The sequence below is a fragment of the Papio anubis genome, chromosome 9 (assembly GCF_008728515.1).
Source record: "Papio anubis isolate 15944 chromosome 9, Panubis1.0, whole genome shotgun sequence".
NCBI classification, from domain to species: domain Eukaryota; kingdom Metazoa; phylum Chordata; class Mammalia; order Primates; family Cercopithecidae; genus Papio; species Papio anubis.
Window position 1 is genome coordinate 425,703 of NC_044984.1, and position 18,787 is coordinate 444,489.

Below are 18,787 nucleotides of genomic sequence, written 5' to 3' on the forward strand. Positions count from 1 at the left end.
TGTTTCCTGAAGGTCCTTGGCCAAGAGCTACTTTTTTTTTTTTTTTTTTTGAGACAAAGTCTCATTCTGTTACACAGGTTGGAGTGCAATGCGCAATCTCAGCTCACTACAACCTCTGCCTCCCGGTCTCAAGCACTCCTCCTACCTCAGCCTCCCAATCAGCTGGGGCTGCAGATGTGCACCACCACGCCCAGCTAATTTTTGTATTTTTTGTAGAGATGGAGTTTCACCATGTTGCCCAGGCTGGTCTGTGCAAGCAGTCTGCCCGTGTTGGCCTGCCAAAGTGCTGGGATTACAGGCGTGAGCCACCACACCCACCAAAGAGCTGCTTTTTTTTTTTTTTTTTTTTTTTTTTTGAGGCGGGTCTTGCTGTATCACCCAGGCTGGAGTGCAGTGGCGGGATCTCAGCTCACAAGCTCCGCCTTCAGTTCATGTTCTTCTGCCTCAGCCTCCCGAGGTAGCTGGGACTACAGAGCACCTGCCACCTCCTCCCGGCTTCTTAGTTTTTGTATTTTTGAAGAGCGGGGTTTCACTGTGTTAGCCAGGATGGTCTCAATCTCCTGACCTCATGATCCACCCGTCTTGGCCTCCCAAAGTGCTGGGATTACAGGCATGAGCCACTGTGCCCGGCCAAAGAGCTGCTTTTTTAAAAAAATAATAATAATAAAAATAAAAACAATTTAGAGCTGAGGTCTTGGCCTGTTGCCTAGGCTGGACTCGCACTTCTGGGCTTAGGCACCATCCTTCCAAGTAGCCGGAACTACAGGGGTGCACCACTGTGCCCCAAGCTGTTCTTGGTTTTGTTTTTAATCATATATTACTAAATAGCCCTGGAATTTTATTTATGTATTTATTTATTTTTCAAGACAGAGTTTCACTCTTGTCACCCAGGCTGGAGTGCAATGGTGCGATTTCGGCTCACCACAACCTCTGCCTCCTGGGTTCAAATGATTCTCCTGCCTCAGCCTCCCGAGTAGCTGGGATTACAGGCATGCACCACCACGCCTGGCTAATTTTGTATTTTTAGTAGAGATGGGGTTTCTCCATGTTGGTCAGGCTGGTCTTGAACTCCCAACCTCAGGTGATCTGCCCCTCCATCGACCTCCCAAATTGCTGGGATTACAGGCGTGAGCCACCACGCCCGGCCTTGTTTTTATTTTTTTTTAGAAACAAAGTCTCATTCTGTTGCCCAGGTTGGAGTGCGGTGGAGCGATCATAGCTCACTGCAGCCTTGAGCTCCTGGGCTCCAGCGACCCTCCCACCTTAGCCTCCTGAGTAGCGGGGACCACAGGCACATGCCACCACACCCGGCCAACTTTTTTAAGTTTATATTGTCAACACAGGGTTTTATCCGGTTTCTTACTTTGCCTGTGTGGTCTCTCACATGTATGACATCCTTATATAATCATATCAGTTTTGACAAATTTAACTTACAGCGTTCAATCTGCAGAACTAAGGCTGAAAAATAAAACATTACGTTTATAGGAAGGCTACTTCAATACCAGTGTTTGCTTCCTTAGGTCACCATTCTCCAAAGGACTATCCAGGCTGTAGGTGAACGTGAGCAGAATGAATCTTCAGCTTTCAAAGCAGGTAACAAACATATAACCTATTAGAAATTCTCATCAATGCAGAATTGAAAATCACAGGGCAGGCTGGGTGCGGTGGCTCACACCTGTAATCCCAGCACTTTGGGAGGCTGAGGTGGGTGGATCACCTGAGGTCAGGAAGTCGAGACCAGCCTGACCAACATGGCAAAACCGATGTAAACACAAAAAATTAGCCAGGCATGGTGGCAGGTGCCTGTAATCCCAGTTGTTTGGGAGGCTGAGGCAAGAGAATTGCTTGAACCCGGGAGGCGGAGTTTGCAGTGAGCCGAGATCACACCAATGCACAACAGAGCGAGACTCTGTCTCAAAAAAAAAGCACCGTGTACACAATTGGAAATGTTTTCCCTACTGTACAGTGAGAATTGATGTTCATAATGATGCCTTTGGTGGTCTAATGTCTTAATGAGCTTCTTGAACCATCCAAGAAATTAAATTTTGCTCAGTTCAATTGTGTCTTTTTGTTTTGTTTTGTTTTGAGATGGAGTTTTGTTCTTGTTGCCCAGGCTGGAGTGCAGTGGCGTGATCTCCGCTCACTACAGCCTCTGTCTCCCAGATTCAAGTGATTCTCCTACCTCAGCCTCCCGAATAGCTGGGATTACAGGCACGCACCCCATACCTGGCTAATTTTGTATTTTTAGTAGAGAGGGAGTTTCTCCATGTTAGGCTGGTCTCAAACTCCCGACCTCAGGTGATCCGCCTGCCTTGGCCTCCCAAAGTGCTGGGATTACAGGCGTGAGCCACCGCACCCGGCCTGCTCAGTTCAATTTTTAGCATTCCTTATCTTTAAAATAACCTTGTCTTTTGACAATTGTGTGATATGTCATAACCAAAATGTTTGTTTTGTTTTTCTTATTCCTTATTCTGTTTGTTTGATTGATTGGTTGATTGAGACAGGCTCTGTCACCCAGGCTGCAGTACAGTGGTATGAGCATGGTTTACTGTAACCTTCAACTCCTGGACTCAAGTGACCCTCCCACCTCAATCTCCTGAGTAGCTGGGACGACAGGCATATGCCACCACACCTGGCTAATTTATTGTATTTTACCTTATTTTGTGTAGGGAGGGGTTCTCACTGTGTCACTCAGGCTGGTTTTGAACTCCTGGCTTCAAGTGATTGTCCTGCTTTGGCCTCCCAAAGCACTGGGATTACAGGCATGAGCCACAACACCTGGCCTTATTCTGATTAAATAGTATTTTACTAAGAAAGTAGACACAACTATTTTAGTGATTGATTCTAAGGAAAATTTAGTGGTTGATTCTGCCAGAAGATGAGTAGGATTATTTAGGTGACATCTTGCAGAGTTCCCTGACAGAGATTCCTGTTTGAAAAGTTAAGCACTGTGGTTTCGATGTTTCCCGTCTTCTTCCTTTCCGTCCCTCACAGGTAAACGAATCTGAACTCCCCTGCGCGGGAAATGCGGATGCTTCAATAGCAGACGGAAAAGCCGGGTAAAACCTTCTTGACGGATTTTGTTTTCTATTTTAGATCCTAAAATAAGCAAAAGAAGACCATCGCGAGAGAGAAGAGGAAGTTCTGAACATTACCAGAGAGACGTACAGACACTCATCCTGCAGGTAAAGAATGTGTTTTGGCAGACCCAGATGGCTCTTATCCACAAGCTTGGCTTTATATAACGTACCTGCAGTATCGTGTGATAAGCATCTCCTTGCACACAGGTTCCATCTAAGCCTCATGTGACTGAGAAAATTGAGATTGTTTTTAATTTCCAAGAGCTTATATTTTAAAACCATCCTTTTCTATTTGAACATGCTAAAAGTGCTACTCTAAACCTTCAGTTCAATGTACTAAGCCCCGTCCACCAAAACCATTACAAAGTAAGAATCCACTGGCCTAGGGATATACAGAGATTGCAGAGGGAAGCTTGTCTATGCTGACAGATCAACGTTTGGTGGTATATTCATTTATTTAGTGCTTAGGTTTAAAGTCTAGGAAAGTAATGAACTGTTCTGTTACCTCCTGGTTATTATGTGTCATTTGGAACCATGATTGTTCATCTGATTGCACTAAAGTTTCTGTCCTTACTAGGTTAAATCTCTGTTGATTTAATGACAGTTTGTACCTTTGGCTAGTATCTCCATGTGGAGTCGTGATAGCCAGACACAGAGAAGGAAATTACCTTATATTCATTTTGCTGTACTTTTTGAAACCAAAAACCAAGAGTCATTTTGCTTCTGGGCAGGAAGGGTGTCTTAAAGGGAGGCAGTCAAGGGAGATAGTGAAAAGCCAAAAATCACAGGGTAGGGGAAACGATTTTGTAGCTTTGTTTGTGTGATGTAGATGCTGGGTTTCGTTTGGACAAAGAATCTGTTCTTGTATAGCTTAACCCCATTTATAAGACATTAAGAGAAACCGGGCCGGGCATGGTAGTGCCTGTAATCCCAGCACTTTGGGAGGCCGAGGCTAGATGATTGCTGGAGCCCAAAAGTCCGAGACCAGCCTGGACAACATAGTGAGATCCTATCTCTACAACCCAAAAGTTCCAGACCAGCCTGGACAACATAGTGAGACCCCATCTCTACAAAAAATAAAAATAAAATTAGCTGGATGTGGTGGGACACACCTGTAGTCCTGGAGGCTGAGGCAGGGAGGACTGCCTGAGCCCATGGGGTTGAGGCTGCAGTGAGCTATGATCACGCCCCTTGCACTCCAGCCTGGGGGACAGAGCAAGACCTTGTCTTGAAATGAACAAGAGGATTAGGAGTGAGATTTTTTTGTTTGTTTTTTAATTTTTCTGGAGAAAGGCTCAGTTTTCCTAGAGGTATGAAGTAAGTGGAAGTAGGGTTGGATTCCTCACCCCTTTTTGGCCTGTCTAGGTGGAAGCACTGCAGGCTCAGCTGGGAGAGCAGACCAAACTTGCTCGAGAACAAATTGAAGGGCTCATGGAGGATAGACGGATTCACCTTGAGGAAATACAAGTTCAGCACCAGAGAAATCAGAACAAAATCAAAGAGCTAACCAAAAAGTGAGTGTCTAAGAAAGCTGAACCTAACAGGTATTTTATTTTTCTGAGTGACTTAAAAGTTAGCGTTTTGTACTTGAACAACAGCAGGTCATAGAACTAAAGGGAACCTTGAAAAAATTGTCCTCCTCAGAAACCCCTGGTTCTACGTAGGTGAGTATCTCGCTGTTCCAGGCATGCCGTTGCAGAGCTGATGGTATTTCATGTGCTCCTGTTAATCTACTGTGGTGTTTTAGCTTCTGGTGGTTAAGAAGCGTTCTTAGGCCAGGCTCACGCCTGTAATCGCTCATGCCTGGGCGACAGAGTGAGACCCTGTCTCCAAAAAAAAAAAGTGTTCTTTTCTCCACTGATATATACTGTCTGACTCAGTGTCGTGGGGCCCTTTGCTTTTGTTTGCCCCTTCGTGAATATGGAAAACATGAGTTTACATATCTACACCAAAAAACTGCACACTCAGTGTTTTAATCGGAACTCTGCCAGTGCTTTTATCTAGCGACGTGTTGTCCTTTTTGGCTTCTGTGAAACTTCTGTCCCAAGAAAGGCAGGATTGTATTTTTCTCTAACAGATTGAGTTGGTATAGTGTGTTCTCAGTTATCAGAATACTCATGTAGCTTTGGGATTTTGAACTGTAAATATCTCTGATGTACGAAACAGCACGATACATACCGTACGATCTCAATCCCATAAAAGTGGGTGTTGTGTCTGCACACACGCAGGAACTCGAGCGTCCTGTAAACTTTACAGTTTATAAACTGTAAAGCGATTCTGATTGTGGATGACTTTGTTCTTTGCTTCTTGTGTGTTTTAGTTTCCTATAATGCACGTACTTTTAAAAAATAAAAGTTATTTTCAAAATCTGAAAAAATAAAAACAAAAAATGGCCAACTCTGTCCTCATTGTTTTTGTTCCTAACCTGCTTACCTTTCTTTACCTCTCTGCAGTCTTCCTTCACCCCCCCATTTTATTACACACGCCCTTTCTGGGGTTCACCCCCATTTTATCAAACACGCCCTTTCTGGGGTTCACCCCCCCATTTTATTAAACACGCCCTTTCTGGGGTCACCACTGACCTCTTAACTTTTTTATTTTGTTTTAGAGACTAAGTCTCACTCTGTCGCCAGGCTGGAGTGCAGAGGCTGATCCCGGCTCCCTGCAACCTCTGCATCTCAGGTTCAAACGATTCTCCTGCCTCGGCCTTCCAAGTAGCTGGGATCACAGGTGCCGCCACCACACCCAGCTAATTTTGTAAATTTAGTAGAGACGGGGTTTCACCGTGTTAGCCAGGCTGGTCTCGAACTCCTGACCTCTGGTGGTCCACCCGCCTCAGCCTCCCAAAGTGCTGGGATTACAGGCGTGAGCCACCGCGCCCAGCCCTGGCCGACCTCTTAACTTCTGAGACCAGTTATATCTCTGTTCAGTCCTTATTATACGTAGTATCTTCTTGCATGTTTGGCATCACAGATCAGCCCCTCCTTGTAATTCATTTCCCTTGATTTCTGCAGCACCTGTCTTTCTTGGTTCTTCTACCCGTCTAACCCCTTCACCCTTTTGCCTAGTTCCAGTGGCCAGACCTAATGCCATAAGGACATTCTCAGTTGAATGTGTTTGATTTACCACTACTGAAACCACACTGTTTGTTTCTCCCAATAAATACTCCCATCCCCATCTTAAACCTACTACTTCTTTCTTCTTTTCATTTAGTTTCATGACATCACATGTATTCAGTTTCCCAGGTTTGAAACCACAGGATCATCTTCAGCTCTTAACTTTCTTATTCCTTAATTCCAAACCCTATGGATTGTGAGCCTAAAAACCCTCTCAAGTCCTTTCTCTGCTCTCTGATACAGGCAGTTCTACATGGATCACAGCATACACAAAAGCAAAGCTGTTTTTGATGCTGTAGAACTTGTGTTAACTTGTCAGATCTCCATGATTTAGTACTTCCGTGTCTTATTCCTAGGAATGGTCCATACTTACGCAGGCTATGTGTGAATATCCCTGTAGTCCTTCTAATCATATAACCTGAAGTTAGCACTCAGGAAAGTATCTCCTCTCTGATTGTTTTGTTTTGTTTTTTCCAGTAAAGACAGGGTCTTACTCTTTTGCCCAGACTGGAGTGCAGTGGCGTGATCATAGCTCACTGCAGCCTTGAGCTCCTGGACTCGAGCAATCCTCCTGCCTCAGCCTTCCAAGTAGCTAGGATTACAGGTGCATACCACCAAACCTGGCTTATTTTTATTATTTTTTGTAGAGATGGGGTCTCGCTGTGTTGCCCAGGCTAGTCTCGATCTCCTGGCTTCAAGCAATCCTCTCACTTCAGCCTCCTGAAGCACTGAGATTACAAACATGAGCCACTGTGCCCAGCCCTGAACTCTCATTCTTAGTACATTAATTCAAACTCTATTCCTTTGTTTAAATTGTTCCTATTGCTGATCCTTTGTGTTCTTTTTTTTTTTTTTTTTTTGAGATGAGTCTGCGGCTCTGTAAGCCAGGCTGCAGGTGGAGTGGCACAGTCACCGGCTCACTGAAATACCAGCTTCCTGGAGTTCACGCCATTCTCCTGCCTCAGCCTCCCAGAGTAGCTGGGACTACAGGTGCCCACGCCTACATGGCTAATTTTAATATTATTATTATTTTTGTGTTTAGTAGAGGCGGTTTCACCATGTTAGCCAGGATGGTATAATCCTGGCCCTCGTGATCCACCCATGTGGCCTCCCAAAGTGCTGGGATTATAAGTGAGCCACCATCCAGCCTTGTGTTCTTATATGCCCATACTACTATGGCGTTAAGTTCCTCTATTAGTAATTATCAACTTCTTAAAATATTTGGTAGTCTCCATTTACCTTATGAGTAAAGTCCTGATATTATCTTAGTATGAATTTTTTTTAGGAGCGTCATCATCTGACACAAATAAACCTTCAGCCTGGCTTCTCCCCTGTTACTGTAGTTCGCCCCTTGTCGTCAATGGAATGAATTATAACGGCTATTTGTTTATTCGGACATTTATTCATGGCGGCACCTTCGAGCGCTTCCCTTCTTAATAGAGACAGGGGTTTCACCATGTTAGCCAGGCTGAGTCTCACGATCGCCCTGACCTCAGGTGATCAGCCACCTCAGCCTCCCAAAGTGTTGGGATTATAGGCGTGAGCCACTAAAGCCCGACCTGCTATGTCTCTTTTAACATAGTATAATGTGTTTGCATTGGGCCCAGTGTTTCTCTATCTTCCTACATTTTATTTTTTACCTGTTTTGCACTTAAGTATATAGCATCTTGACTTTCTTTGGAGACTGAGTCTGGCTCTTTAATCGCCCAGGCTGGAGTGCAATTGGCGGATCTCAGCTCACTGCAAGCTCCGCCTCGGGTTTACGCCATTCTCCTGCCTCAGCCTCCCGGGTAGCTGGGACCACAGGCCACCACACCTCATCCCGGCTAGTTTTTGTATTTTTAGTAGAGAGGCGGGGTTTCACGTGTTAGCCAGGATTGGTCCTCGAATCTCCTGACCTTGTGATCAGCCCGTCTCGGCCTCCCAGTGCCGGGATTACAGGCGAAAGGCCACCGGCCCGGCAGCATCTTGACTTTTCATTGGGTTTTGTTTTTTAAAGGGACAGATATTTTTAAATTTATGCAGTAATTTTGTAGTTTACATATGCCATTTTCCAGGAATATCAATAACCTTCCTTGTTTGCTTATTAATAGCCTTATCTGAGACGCGTGATCAGTTCCTTCCATTATATGAATCTTCCTGAAGAAATCCAGAATGAAATTAATGACTGCTGCCCTTAGTTGTCACTTTCAAGCTACTTGTATTTTAACAAGCCCATGCTTTTACGTTTGGGGATTGAGCACATTAAGCGTAAGACAGATTAAAATAACTCATTGAAGTGAGAGATCCAGATGTGGTAACTGAGTGAAGCCTCTCTGTCCTGTCTTTATATACGTGCACACATACCTGCCTGTATACTTCATCTTGTGACATTTACCTGTGTGCTTGTGGCACTATGCTACCATTTTCCTCGTATCTGTGTGCCCTTTTGCACCATGAAATAAGTGGATCTGACATTATTTGTTCAGTAGAAACTGTAGTGATTGCTTCATGGTATTTAATACTCTTGCAAGCGGTTAAGATCATTCAGTATAGCATTTTCTAGGGGATAATGTGCAAACTGATGAGTTACTAACTTCCAAGGATATTGTTTTTAAAGATGAAACATTGTCTATTTCTAAATTTTCAGGAAAGGGTCGTCAAGAATCTGTTAACTGCCATGTATGTCCAGTAGTTAGTATTATCCTTGACAATCTCCGGCATTTAAGGGCAAAATAGGCATTGACCAAAATTATATGCTCTCAGAGGTGGGAAAAAAGTGCATGTTGACAGTTAAAAATGTGACAGAGGAGCAGAAATGTTGAATTATAAGACAAGCGGGCATTTAACTTGGGATGGAATTTCAGAGAATGGAGGAATCAAAATAGAGCTAAAGAAGTTGGTAGAAAATGACTTCGTACGGAAGTTGATTTTTTAAAAGGAGGCCAGGTGCAGTGGTTCCCCTTGTAATCCCAGTATTTTTGGGAGGCTGGGGTGAGAGGATTGTATGAGCAGGAGTTCCAGACCAGACTAGCCCACAAGGGAACATAGCAAGACCCCGTCAGCCACACACACACACACAAATTTTTAATAGGCTGTGGCCACAGGGGAGGTGGTCCCAGCTACTTAGGAAGAGCTTCAAGGACAGAAGGATTGCTTGAGCCAGGAGGTCAAGAACAACAGGCCCATGGTTGTGCCTCTGTACTCCAGCCTAGGTGACAGAGCAAGACCCACCATCGAAAACAAAAGTTCTTTTAAAATAAACAGCAGGCAGGAAGCTGTGATTGGCTCCAAGCCTGTAATCCCAGCACTTTGGGAGGCCGAGCCCAGTGGGATCAGAGATCAGGGTAGAGACCATCCTGGCCAACCCAGTGAAACCCGTCTCTACTCAAAAATACAAAAACTAGCGGGTGAGGTGGCTGAGCCTGTGGTCCCAGCTACTTTCCCGGGGCTGAGGAGGCGGGAGAATGGCGTAAGCCGGGAGGCTGAGGGCCCACAGTGAGCTGAGATCCGACCCCGCCTGCTCCAGCCTGGTGACAGAAGCTGAGAGACTCTGCCTCAAAAAAAAAAAAATAAAATAAAATAAACAAAGGATAAGATTTTGATACAGGCAGTTCTACATGGAGCACAGCATACACAAAAGCAAAGCTGGTTTTGATACTATAGAATTTGTATTAACTTGTCAGAACACCATGATTTAGTTCTTCCTTGTCTGATTCCTAGGAATGGTCCATACTTATGCAGGCTATGTGTAAATATCCCTGTAGTCCTTCTAATCATGAGCACTTAGGGAAATACCTGTAAAGACCAGTCTGTGAACCAGTGAGCATGGGTAGATACATTATACTTTGCCCAGTAAAACCTGTAAGATTGCCAGTGATCCGATTTTTACAACCGCTAATATTTTACAAAATTTATATATTACACAATTTTAAAAAGAGCCATTCTCTTCCATTTTGGAATGATCCTTGCTTTCAGGTGTGCTGTGTGTGCATCCTCATGTCTGCATTTGTACTTTCGTTCCTAGTCTTCACCACACCCAAGAGCTGCTCTATGAAAGCACCAAAGATTTTCTGCAACTCAGATCTGAAAACCAAAGTAAAGAGAAGTCATGGATGCTTGAAAAAGATAATCTGATGTCAAAGATTAAGCAATACCGGGTGCAGTGTAAGAAGAAAGAAGATAAAATTGGAAAAGTGTTGCCCGTTATGCATGACAGTCATCATGCTCAAAGTGAATATATTAAGGTAATGTCCTCATGTCTTAAATAAATTATTTATTTTTCTGGGAGAGTTGAAGGAATTCCAAAGAACCTACAGTTTGTAACATAAGGTCCATTCAGTGCGGAAAGCTCTGGTAGCAGCTGCCTCAAGAACTAGGTTTCGAAGAACAGCTGATCATTATAGCGCTTAGGGATTTAAAATATTAGCCTTGTTCATTCATTCATTCATTCATTCATTCATTCATTCATTCAGCAAATACTGCACTGCTGGCCGGGCACAGCGGCTCACGCCTGGAATCCCAGCACTTTGGGAGGCCAAGGCGGGCAGATCACTAGGTCAGGAGTTCAAAACCAGACTGGCCAACGATGGTGAAACCCCGTCTCTGCTAAAAATACAAAAAAAATTTAGCTGGGCGTGATGGTGGGCGCCTGTAATCCCAGCTACTTGGGAGGCTGAGGCAGGAGAATTGCTTGAACCCAGGAGGCGGAGGTTGCAGGGAGCTGAGACCACACCACTGCGCTCCAGCCCTGGTGACAGTGCGAGAGTCCGTCTCACAAAAAACAAAAAACAAACAAAAAACAGAAAACACAAATATTTACTGCACTCCTGCTATGGGTTAGGCCCTAGAGTTACAGTAATCTAAACAAGGTCTGTCCTCATGGTATTTACGTTTTAATGGTGAGAAAAAACAGAAACATTAACAAATAACTAAGAAAATTATAGATTAGGGCCGAGACACAGATGGCTCACCTGTAATCCTGTGCTTTGGGAGGCCAAGGCAGGTGGGATCACCTGAGGTCAGGAGTTGAGACCAGCACAGAGCCAACATGGTGGCTTAGATACCACTAAAAATACAAAAAGTAGCCGAGGCGTGGTGCTTGGAGTGCCTGTAATCCCAGCTACTTTCGGGAGGCTGAGGCAGGAGAATCACTTAGCAGACTGGGAGGCAGAGTTGCAGTAGGAGGCCAGATCATGCCACTGCACTCCAGCCTGGGTGACAAAGTGAACTCAGATCTCAAAAAAGGCTTTAGGAGGAGGAGGTCGAGGTGGGCCGATCACAAGGTCAGGAGTTCGAGACCAGCCTGGCCAACACAGTGGAACCCTGTCTCTACTAAAAATACAAAAAATTAGCCAGGCGTGGTGGTGGGCGCCTGTAATCCCAGCTACTTGGGTAGAGACTGAGGCAGGAGAATCGCTTGAACCTGGGAGGCAGAGGTTGCAGTGAGCTGAGATTGCACCACTGCACTGCAGCCCAGTAACAGAGCAAGACTCCGTCTCAAAAAAAAAAAAAAAAGAAAGAAAATTATAGATTATAAAAATGTGGTGTTAAGGGAGTAAAAGAATTACATGAAGATTAATTGTAGTTGCCGGAAGTCTGTTGTATTAACAGAAGGAACGCACAGGGACACTGTCTCATATCTGGTGTTTTTGCTGAGACCTGAAAAATGGGACTAAGCTTGCCCTACAGACCTTGGGGAAGAACATCCCTGGCAGAGGGAAAAGCAAGTTTATACGCCCTGGAGTATGTTCAAGGAAATGGACGGCTGTCGTCGTGGGTGTAGAGGAGTGAATAAGGAGGAAGTGGATGCCCTTTAAGAAGCCAAGGTTGGCAGCAGCCAGTCGTGGAGGGCCGTGTGCATCACGGTACAGAGTGTGAACTTAGCCCTCAACAGTGTTAGGCCTTTGAAGGACTGTGTGAAAGAAGTAACATGATCTGATTTGGGTTTTTAAAGGATCATTTTAACTGCTCAATACAGCATGTATAGTAAGTGTTGTTGTTAACAATTCTTCCTTTTTAGAAACATATATTGTAATGTCTTACTTGGGACAGCTTCTGAGGTCCATTATCTGACTCTTCCCAGAGCCAAAAATATTTGTTTGAACTTCTACTCTGTACACTTTAGAAACGGGGTTTACGAGACTGGTCTAGAAGTAGGAGATTTTCAGATGTTCCTCAAAGTTCCTTGTCGTCTGGTTCCTTAACTCACTTTGTACCTCTGGAAATCCCTTCTTTTCTTTCTTTCTTTCTTTGCCTAAGCATTACTTGAATTACCTAAACTGTAGAACTGAGTGTTCATAGTTTTTGTCCCTTTGACTTGCAGTCCCTAAAAGATAAGTTAGTCCAAGAGAAAAAGCTGTCTGGTATGTACCAAGAGCAGTGCATTTCCTTAGAAGAGGAACTTGCCCGAATTCGTGAGGAAGAGGGAATGAGGAGAGAGATCTTCAAGGTACAAAATTATCTTCCATTTATAACGGAGTAGGAAGCGCAGATGGCTGGGGAAAACGCTTCCCTCAGCTTCATAAATGCCTCCCCGTCCCTGTGTTTAGGATCGCACTAACAAGATGGGGAAGCGTTTACAGGTAATGACAAGACGCTATGAGGCACTGGAGCGTCGACGGATCTTGGAAGTAGAAGGCTTTAAGACAGATATTAAGGTTCTCCGACAGAAACTGAAGGACTTGGAGCAAATGTTGTATAAGGTAATTGCTGGGCCTGGATTGCCACAAGGGAGAAAAGAGGTGTAAGTGAGGGAACGTGGTCACGAGGCTCCTCAAAAGAAGGATGTGTTGTTTCCGTGCTGACAGACACTAACAGATCACCGTCTTTAAGCCTCCCTGAAAATCAGTTCAAGTACATGCTAGAGGGAAAATAAAAATACCCTGAAATCACTGAATGATTGCATCATTAATACTTCGATGTGAGCTAAACGTAACGGAAATTGTCATCCCTCCTAATTCAAGAAGCAGATTAAACAATCATGTCTATTTTGCAGTTGGGGAAAGTGGGTAATTGATTGATAGAGTGATTTTTTTCCGACGGACACAGTTCTTTAGAATACAAGTTGCCTCAAGAGCCTTCTTCATGAGATTTAGCCAGTTAGCCTGAGCTCCAAACAAGCTTAGTTACAGAAAAGAGGAGAGGCCTGCTTTCATTCTGTGACAAATTTACCAGCGGTGTTGCTTATCCTGGCCTGTCTTACTCCTCTTTCATTGTTCATTGATCTCTAGCTCAAGGCTCCTTTATTGGACGGGAAGGATGTTCATGGGATTTCTGCTTTAATTCTACATTTTCCTTCTTTAGTTATAGCCACTGAACAAACTAAGGATGGCATTTATCCTGTGTACTCAAAATCTCATAAAAAGGAGCTAACAGAGCTGTGTCTTTTTGACCGACATCTCTCCCCTGGCATATGCCATAATCATTTCTTTCTTTCTTTTTGTTTTCAAATCCCTAGGCAACAATTAATGTCCGGGCAAACCAGGATCTTGCCATTCTGTGTGAGGTCCGTGACAGCAATAGACGGGCACATAAGATACAAGGAGAACTGAAGAATCTTAAGTCGAAAGTGTTTGGTCTGGAGAATGAACTGAGGCTCTGTTGATGTCTACTTTTGGAAATGGCCCCCATTTAGAAGAGGCGTGCTCCTTGAAACCTGAGGACAAGGTCATCTGCTGCCAGAAAATGGAAACCTGAGTTGACTAGAGTGATGCTGTTGATTATTATGAAGACAGGGTGAAGAACCAGGGACCACTAGGAAAGCTTTTCTTGCAGGCTCAGCTTGCTGTATCATTTTTGCTGTCCTGTTAACATTTGTGGGGAGTAGGGGCCTGGTCCTGAATGACCTGGAGGCTTTCATTATTTATCCCGTCTGTATCAACAGGTTTTTGTTTTTTAGAAGACAGTGATGATAAAAACTTAGGAAGAAGGTATTTTGCAGTGAGCTTGGCGGAGTGTCCGTGGGAAGAATACTTTCCCTGAAGAGAGAGACGCACGGACAGAGGCTGCGGTTTTCCTGAGCTGGGGGAGAAGGCAGCGCATCGCAACCTGTCCCATTGGAATAGGCGCTCATTCTGCTGTTTCACCTTCCGTGGTGAGCAGAGCCTGAATTACGTTCCTGGGCAGTTTCATGGTGTTTCACCAGAGGGCACTAGAGACTCACAAAACGTCCATCTGGAAAAATTAAGGAGACACTTGGGCAAGGGCGAATGAAACAAGTGATCCTTGTTTGGAAAGTTTGATATTTTTATCAGTAACACGGCTTTTGGAAAATGATGTATAGATTTTTAAATTAACTATTTTCAATAAAATATTTCATTCAAAAGATTCTCTTTGAGTTTTCTGTAACTTCTTCTCAATACTATGTCTATGCTTCGTTAATGACTCACAAAACTCAGTTTACTTTTTTGTTCCATGGCCTCTGCAGTTTTGTGCACGTGTACAAGTTTTCTGGGGTTTTTTGAGACAGAGTTTCACTCTTGTCACCCAGGCCGGAGTGCAGTGGTGTGATCTCGGCCCACTGCAGCCTCCACCTCCCAGATGAAAGTGATTCTCCTGCCTTAGCCTTCCAAGTAGCTGGAATTACAGGCACTCACCAGCATGCTCTGCTAATTTTTGTATTTTTGTTTGTTTGTTTAGTAGAGACGGGGTTTCACCATGTTGGCCAGGCTGGTCTTGAACTCCTGACCTCAGGTGATCCACCCACCTCAGCCTCCCAAAGTGCTGGGATAACAGGCGTGAGCAACCATGCCCAGCCCACAAGTTTTTTTAAATGACTCCTTTGAAATCATCTAGTGTTGGAGATAACAAAGTAGCACAAAGGGGATGACACTAAAACTTTATCCGTTTTTAGGCAAATTGCATTTGGGACAAAATAATTGTTTCCATACCCAGAAAGCCTCTTGGTAGTAAGTTAGTCTTTACTTAAGATAGCATCTTTCTGATTTACCCAGGACAAAGGAGAGAACCCAGGTTTTCATATTTACAATTGTTAATGATGTGTAAAGGGAGGTGGTGATTGTACTGCGGGCAGAAGCTATTACTTTTCTTGAAAAAGTCTGTGATAGCAGATCAGTTTTTTCCATTGATAAATTGGGACAAAAATTCTTAGAGTGCCCTGCTCCCAGGCCTTAGAGAGATTTACGGGAGTGGATGATTCTTCCTTCTGTCCTGATACTTAGGGAATTGGCTTTTCCTGACCATTACTTTTGTTGTTGCTGGCAAAACAAAAAGGTGTATTAAGTTAGAGAATTTTGGAGTAAGAAGCAACTTTAAATATCATATAATCCAACTTACTTACAAATGACTCTGAGACCTACTGCCATTGACTTCAGCAATCGGTTGATCGTGTTTCTAACATCCTGGTCTCAATTCCATAACATTCATCTTTATATTAACCACCCACTGGTGTGGCCCTCTTTAAACCTCACGGTCAGTTAAAACTCTATCACCAAGAAGCAGCATAAAATAGTGGAAAGGGCACAGGCTTTGGAGAATCACAGATCTAGACTCAATCACACCTCTTACTAAAATTCTCCAGGCTCCAGTCTCCATCTGTAAAAGAGACAAAAAGCTACCTGTTTCAGCAGGGTGACTGTGAGGATTAAGAAAGAGAAAATCTAGTATCCAGAGTATATAAAGAGCTCTTACAATGGAATTAAAAAATGCACAATTCAAAAATGGGCCAGGGATCTGCATAGACATCTCTCCAAAAAAGTTATACAAATGGCCAATGAGTACATGGAGAGATGCTCAACATCATTAAGGAAATGGAAACTAATGTGATATGGCTTCATGCTCACTAGGATGGCTATCATCAAAAAGTAACAAGTGTGGACAAGGATGTGGAGAAACTAGAGGCCCCATAGATTGCTGACGAGAATGTAAAATGATGCTTCCCCTTCAAAAAACAGTCTGGCAGTTCCTTGAAAAGTTAAGCATAGAGTTACCATATGACCCAGCAATTCCACTCCTTAAGTACATGGCCAGGATAAACAAAAATATACTCCCACACAAAATCTTATGCATAATGTTCACAGCAGTATGATTAATAATGGACCAAAAGTGGAAACCATCCAGATGTCCATGAGCTGGTGAATGGATAAACAGAGTGTGGTATATCCATACAACAGAATATTAGTCATGGAAAGGAGTGGGGTAGTGATACATGCTACTGCACGGGGAACCTCGCAACATTTTGCTAAGAAGGCAGAAACAGAAGGCCACATGTTGTATGATTCCCGTACACATGAAACGTCCAGAATAGGCGAATCCATATGGAAAGGAGATTAGTGATTGCCAAGTGCTGAGAAGAGGGGGGAATAAGGGGTCACTGCTAATGGGTACAAGGTTTCTTTTCCCAAACTGTGAATATACTTTAAAAACCACTGAATTGAATGCTTTAAAAAGGTGAATTTTATGGTATGTGGGTTATATATCAATTTTTTTTTTTTTTGAGACAGGGTCTCACTGTCACCCAGGCTGGAGCGCAATGACGCAACCTTGGTTCACTGCAGCCTCAACCTCCCGGGCTTAAGCAATCCTCCAATCTCAACCTCCTGAGTAGCTGGGACTACAGGCACGTGCCACCATGCTCAGCTAACTTTTGTATTTTTTTTTTATAGAGACAGGGATTTGCCGTGTTGCCCAAGCTGGTCTTGAACTCCTGGGCTCAAGCAATCCTCCCGCCCCGGCCTCCCAAAGTGATGGGATTACAGGCATGAGCCACCGCACCCAGCCGATATCAATTAAAAAAAAAATACCTCCATGAAATGACTTTGTCTGGTGCCTAGCATATAGTAGGCCTTCAGTTACAATTAGCTATTATCTGTATTTTGGCTTCAACTGACTTACCAATTGCTTACCACTGCCAATCAGATTCCATGATGTATTTAATACCATTCATTTATTCATTCAGCAATTTATTTCTTAAGTGCTATTTGTTTTGTTTTGTTTTTGTAAGAAACAGTCTCTTGCTCTGTTGCCCAGGTTAGAGGGCAGTGGTGCAATCAAAACCCATTGCCACTTTGAACTCCTGGGCTCAAGCAATTCTCCCCCTTCAGCTTCCCAAGTAGCTAGGACTACAGGGGCATGCCACTACACCCACTTAATTAAAAAAAAATTGTGGCCGGGCGCGGTGGCTCAAGCCTGTAATCCCAGCACTTTGGGAGGCCGAGATGGGCGGATCACGAGGTCAGGAGATCGAGACCATCCTGGCTAACACAGTGAAACCCCGTCTCTACTAAAAAAACACAAAAAACTAGCCAGGTGAGGTGGCGGGCGCCTGTAGTCCCAGCTACTCGGGAGGCTGAGGCAGGAGAATGGCGTAAACCCGGGAGGTGGAGCTTGCAGTGAGCTGAGATCCGGCCACTGCACTCCAGCCTGGGCGACAGAGCGAGACTCCGTCTCAAAAAAAACAAAAACAAAAACAAAAACAAAACTTGTACAGATAGAGTCTCACTATGTTCCAAGGCTGGTCTCGAGCTCCTAGCCTCAAGCAATCCTCCTGCCTCATCCTACCAAAACACTGGGATTACAAGCATCCCACTGCACCTGGCCCCTTAGGTGCTTTTTATGTTCTAGAAATTATGCTAGATCTTAAGTTTACAGAGAACACTAAAATACTTGTGCTCCCAAGGTTGGTGGGGAAGATAAACATAGAAAAACTCAGTAATGAAGTGCAGTTCTGTGGCTGTGCAGGATAGAAAGCAACAGAGACGGTGACTTGCAGGAGATGCATGTGAACTGAACCTCAAACGTGAATTTGGAGACGGACAAGAAGCAGGACCTTGTAGGCAGAGGGACAACATGTATGAAGACAAGGAAGAACAGAATGTTTGGGGAAATGCAAGTACAGGAGACAGAGTTATGTAATACACAACATAAATAGCATGAAATTTCATTTAATACAATTATGCAAACCTGCTAAATATTCCAAGACCCTTTGAATCAATTGGAAATGTTTGGGATTACTTAAAACTGGAGAAAAACAACTTAAATATTTTGTGACACGAAGTCGTGCATGAAACATAATTTGAAATGCAAACTCCTTTCTTAAAAATCAGGGGCAAGGGGGCCAGGTGTGGTGCCTCACACCCATAATCTAGTAATCTCAGCACTTTGGGAGGCCGAGGCTTGATAGAGCCCAGGAGTTCCACACCAGCCTGGGCAACATGGCAAAAAACCATCTACAAAAAACACAAAAGTTAGCTGGGTGTGGTGGTGCACACCTGTAATCCCAGCTACTTGGGAGGCTGAGGCAGGAGGATCACTTGAACCTGGGAGGTTGAGGCTGCAGTGAGCCGTGTTTGCACCTCTGCTACAAAGCAAGACCCTGTCTCAAAAAAAGTGGGGTGAGGGAGGCTAGGAAGTGCCATGAAATAATAAATATATGAAATATTTATTTCCTGGTCAATCTTCATACTTCAGATCAAGCTAGGGCACAATCACTTCATACTAGGATGTATTGCAGTATCTGCAGGTACAAATCAAAGGATAGTGCCAAAGATCTTGCAAAAGCGTCATCATCGTCATTTCCTTTGCATTTTAAACTTTCTTTTAACCATATTACGAGTAACTTGGTAATAAGTCACCTTTTTATCCATGAAACTT

At 43.9% G+C, this 18,787-nt stretch overlaps 1 protein-coding gene across 7 annotated transcripts in view; it reads left to right on the forward strand.

Moving 5' to 3' along the window:
* CCDC77 (coiled-coil domain containing 77) overlaps positions 1-18,318 on the forward strand; it is a 43,493-nt gene extending 25,175 nt beyond the window's left edge. For 5 of the 7 annotated variants that reach the window (XM_017945561.3, XM_031650195.1, XM_031650199.1 and 2 more), the window contains 7 exons: positions 1,521-1,593; positions 3,097-3,185; positions 4,446-4,594; positions 10,203-10,422; positions 12,501-12,626; positions 12,727-12,879; positions 13,635-14,503. In XM_017945561.3, coding sequence (XP_017801050.3) covers positions 1,521-1,593; positions 3,097-3,185; positions 4,446-4,594; positions 10,203-10,422; positions 12,501-12,626; positions 12,727-12,879; positions 13,635-13,781 — 957 coding nt within the window. In that variant the 3' untranslated portion in view covers positions 13,782-14,503. Of the gene's footprint in view, positions 1-1,520; positions 1,594-3,096; positions 3,186-4,445; positions 4,595-10,202; positions 10,423-12,500; positions 12,627-12,726; positions 12,880-13,634; positions 14,504-17,875 lie in introns of those variants that run through there. The other 2 variants (XM_031650200.1, XM_031650198.1) reach the window with 2 other exon arrangements.
* Positions 18,319-18,787: the final 469 nt, after the last annotated feature.